Source organism: Temnothorax curvispinosus, unplaced genomic scaffold, assembly GCF_003070985.1.
Source record: "Temnothorax curvispinosus isolate PA1 unplaced genomic scaffold, ASM307098v1 QBEX01000738.1, whole genome shotgun sequence".
Classification (NCBI taxonomy): Eukaryota; Metazoa; Arthropoda; class Insecta; order Hymenoptera; family Formicidae; genus Temnothorax; species Temnothorax curvispinosus.
The window spans coordinates 1-3793 of record NW_020210518.1 but is presented as its reverse complement, the minus strand read 5'-3'; the positions used below and the strand labels follow the sequence as shown (position 1 = coordinate 3793).

Sequence of the window (3793 nt, the reverse complement as noted above, 5' to 3'; positions counted from 1 at the left end):
AATTGTTTAACTTCATTAAAATAACAATAAACCAGAAATAACTGGCTAGAATATCTACTTCAGGCGAAACCTTACTTCAAACGGAATTCTACTTCTGCAGCGTTTTGAATCAATTGCCGATCAAGTTGATCACAGAGTTTCGCCGAAGTCAGCCCTAATCACGACTTCACCCCTAACCGCGTCGTTCCTCACCGCCACCCTAAAAGACGCGTCTCGCAGGAAACAGGAGTCGCGGGCGGAAGTCCCCCGCGCGCGCGGCGCGCGCAACCGATTTCACGAGCGCCGCGCGCCGCGTCCGCGCCGGATATGCTATATCGACGGCGCTACGCTCTTTCGAAAGTGCGCCCAGGGGTCGGCGTCCGCTTCTACCCCGTCGTAGGGCAGGTTGCATAGTGCGCGGAGACCGCCGCGAGAGAGGAGAGGCGTCGTCCTTGTCGTCCTTGTCGTCTGTCGCTCGCGCGATTACGGTCGAAGAGAGCGAAAGAGAGATAGAGATAGAGAGAGAGAGAGAGAGAGAGGAAAAAAAAGGGAAAAAAGAGAGAAGCAAAGTCACGAAAGTCAGAATTTCGGAGTCGCCGAAGGGAACGACGCGCGCCAAGCGAGAGAGCGAGAGAGAGACTTACCCAGCGTCGAGAGCGTCGGCCGTCGAGCAAAGGCTCCCCCGGGGACTCCTCGCGTGCACCAGCGACAGTGACAGCGACTCAACTCGACTCGACTCGATTCGACTCGCGCAGCTCGCGCTCTCGCCTCCGGTCGACCAGTGGCAGGGACGCTCGCCGCTCGCCTGGAGCCTCGTCGAGATCTCTCGCGGGAGTTCGTTCACTTTCGTTGTACCGCGCCGAGCGTGACGACGACGGCGGAATCGTCGCGTCCCGTTTGGGTTGTTCTCTCTGTCGGTCGCGCGCGCTCAGCTCAGCTGACTCCTGTCGTTTACGGTTTACGCGTCGCGGACGGGTTTACGCGGTGCGCGGACTAGAGGGGCGCGTGTGCGGTGGTCGCGTCTTCGGCGACATTCGGTGCTCGGTGATCGTCGCTGCCGTCGTGTAGGACTCGTAGGGGCTCGCGTCGACCGCGAGAAAGAGAGAGAGAGAGAGACAGCGCGCGAGGTGGACGGAGAAGGAGCGAGCGTGGAGGTTAGGTCAGCCCCACCGACGTTGACTCGACAGTTTTCCTCGTCGTCGCGCGGAGCGTCGCCGCGACGCTCTAGGGACTTTGGCGCCGACGCAAACTCGCGCGGCCCGTACGACACAGCGGGCTGAACAGCTGATGCACCACCGACACCGGCGAGATGTCAAATATCGTAAGTGCACGCGGCGGCCCCCCCGCCTCCCCCCTGGGGGGCCCCCGGGCCCCCGTACGACGCGAGCGGAAGCTGCATCTTCCCATTTCCCCGCCGCTCGCTTTTAGCCGTCGCAACGTGGCCGCGAGTGAAAAATTCCCAGACGCGAGCGATGCGATCGGGGCCCCGTTTCCCGAGACCCCCCCTTGTGGCTACCTGGTCCTTGGGTCCCCTTCGCGTTCGTCTTTCCTGAGAAATAATTTCGACGAACGTAAGCGAACGAAGCTCGCGACGTCCGATCTCTCTCTATTTTTGACAGTTGCTCGAATGTAATTATGTAACTTTTACAGAGAGAAATTAAGCTAGGGGCTCTCCCTCGTGCCAGTCTTTAATTGTTATTGTGAAACGTCCAACGTGGAAATTTGTACAGAAGTGACTAGAATAATTCTTTTCTGTCGCTTGGTTTTCGAATAGATTTCATTTACACGCGAGTGAAACGAATAGGGCACAAAGTTAGAAGCATGTAGTCTTTGTGTACAATGCTCAGAAACTGCCCTTGTTGAATAAATATGAGTTTGTTTATTATACACTGCGTTTATTTACTTCCAGATCGTACGTGTGCAGTCACCAGAGGGTACAAAACGCATAGAAGTGCTACCTTCTGATACAATTTCTCGACTCTACGAGAAGGTATGGATCGCAAGACAGCCTTTGTAAATATATAATTGTGGAACAATTGTCGGTGGGATTTATCTCCGATTGTCTCTTGGTCCTTAGGTCTACGAAGCCTTCGATTTAAATAGTTTTGGATTTAATCTCTGCAAGCAACGAAGTCAGAAGGAGCCACTTACGTCTACTCGAAGTAGAACGGTGTCAGGAATCGGTCTTTCTCATGGAGATATACTTTACCTTGTGCCAGCCAATGGCACCCAACTGTGGAGTGCTCCGTCGACCAGTAGTGCCTCCAACAACACTTCTACGGGTACTGACGATTCATTCGCACACGCGGTAGAACTACAACACATAGAACATACTTGAAATGATACATAGAATTAAAATTAAAGCGTGCTGTTATCCAATATTAAAAATAATAACATAAAATCATCAAGTGCATTCGTTAGGAAAATTTATGTCAATCTAAAAAACTGCATAAAATTTTTGAGACATACGTCATCTTGTTCGTCAAATGTCCAGGTTTCTATATTGTTTTGTGTGATACAGAATCAGGCCCAATGGACGCTGCTAATGGAATTACAACGCGTTCATCCAGTATGCCGCGATCTCTGTCAAGTGTAGTCGAAAATGATATCGATGAGCAATTATGGAAGCTGGACGGCAAGATCCAGCGTAAACGCGATGAAAAACTGTAAGTAATCTAAACGACTCGGGGATAGTGTCCAAGTGAGAAAGAGAAATTTGTTTTTACAGTTGTCGGCATGGAGCGAGAGGATGCTGCGTTCACTGTTCGCCTCTGGAACCTTTTGACGAAATTTACCTGAAGGAACAAAATATCAAGCATCTGTCCTTTCATTCATATCTCAGGAAGCTCACTGCCGGAGTTGATAGGTAATACGTGTGAAATACGTCGTGAAATAATTGTAAACGCTATGACAAAATATTCGACTGTATCTCGCATATATATGTATATATATATATATCATATATATATATTTGTCGCAGGGGCAAGTTTATACAATTAGACGACATAAGCTGCCGTATAAAGACTGGCTGCAAGGACCATCCGCCGTGGCCGCGAGGAATCTGCAGCAAGTGCCAACCGAACTCAATCACTCTGAACCGCCAGACTTATCGTCACGTGGACAACGTCATGTTCGAAAATGCTAGTTTAGTAGAACGTTTTCTTAATTACTGGCGCAGCACTGGGCACCAACGTATCGGCTATCTGTATGGAAAATACGAAGTACATTCGGATGTTCCGCTAGGAATTAGAGCAGTCGTTGCGGCCATATATGAACCACCGCAGGTACATAAGCGCTCGTACACAATCTTCGACAACAAATCTATAAACATACACTATTGGTTAACAAGTATCGAGAGTAACGTTCGCGTTGTTCTGTTTTTTTTTCTTGGTCAGGAAAGTACAAAAGACACGATAAGACTTCTGCCGGACGAGAAGGAAGCATTAGTCGAGGAATTAGGCCGGACACTTAATCTGAGGAGAGTCGGATGGATTTTCACTGACCTCATAGCCGACGATATCAAGAAGGGAACGGTAATTTGATACACTTTTATTCCTCATATAATTCATTCTTAATACCGAACTCGTACGTGCGGCGATTAACTTCGTCAGTTTTATTCGACCAGGTCAAACACGTCCGCAATATAGAAAGCCATTTTCTATCCGCTCAAGAATGCATTATGGCTGGGTACTTTCAAAATCGTTACCCAAACCCCTGCCGCTTCTCGCCTAACGGTTATTTCGGCTCAAAATTTGTAACTGTTTGCGTCACAGGTAAGTCAATCTTACAATCTTACTTTTATAACATATGTATC

General features: G+C 49.3%; 1 protein-coding gene across 1 annotated transcript; it reads left to right on the top strand.

Moving 5' to 3' along the window:
- Positions 1–371: 371 nt before the first annotated feature.
- On the top strand, positions 372–3752 carry LOC112457165 (nuclear protein localization protein 4 homolog; the record flags this gene model as incomplete). Its single annotated transcript, XM_025020076.1, has 8 exons — positions 372–1300; positions 1889–1969; positions 2057–2261; positions 2501–2645; positions 2708–2845; positions 2960–3263; positions 3375–3512; positions 3605–3752. Coding segments are annotated over exons 1-8 (1171 nt in total), but the record flags the coding sequence as incomplete, so codon positions are not given.
- Between the last annotated feature and the right edge of the window lie 41 nt (positions 3753–3793).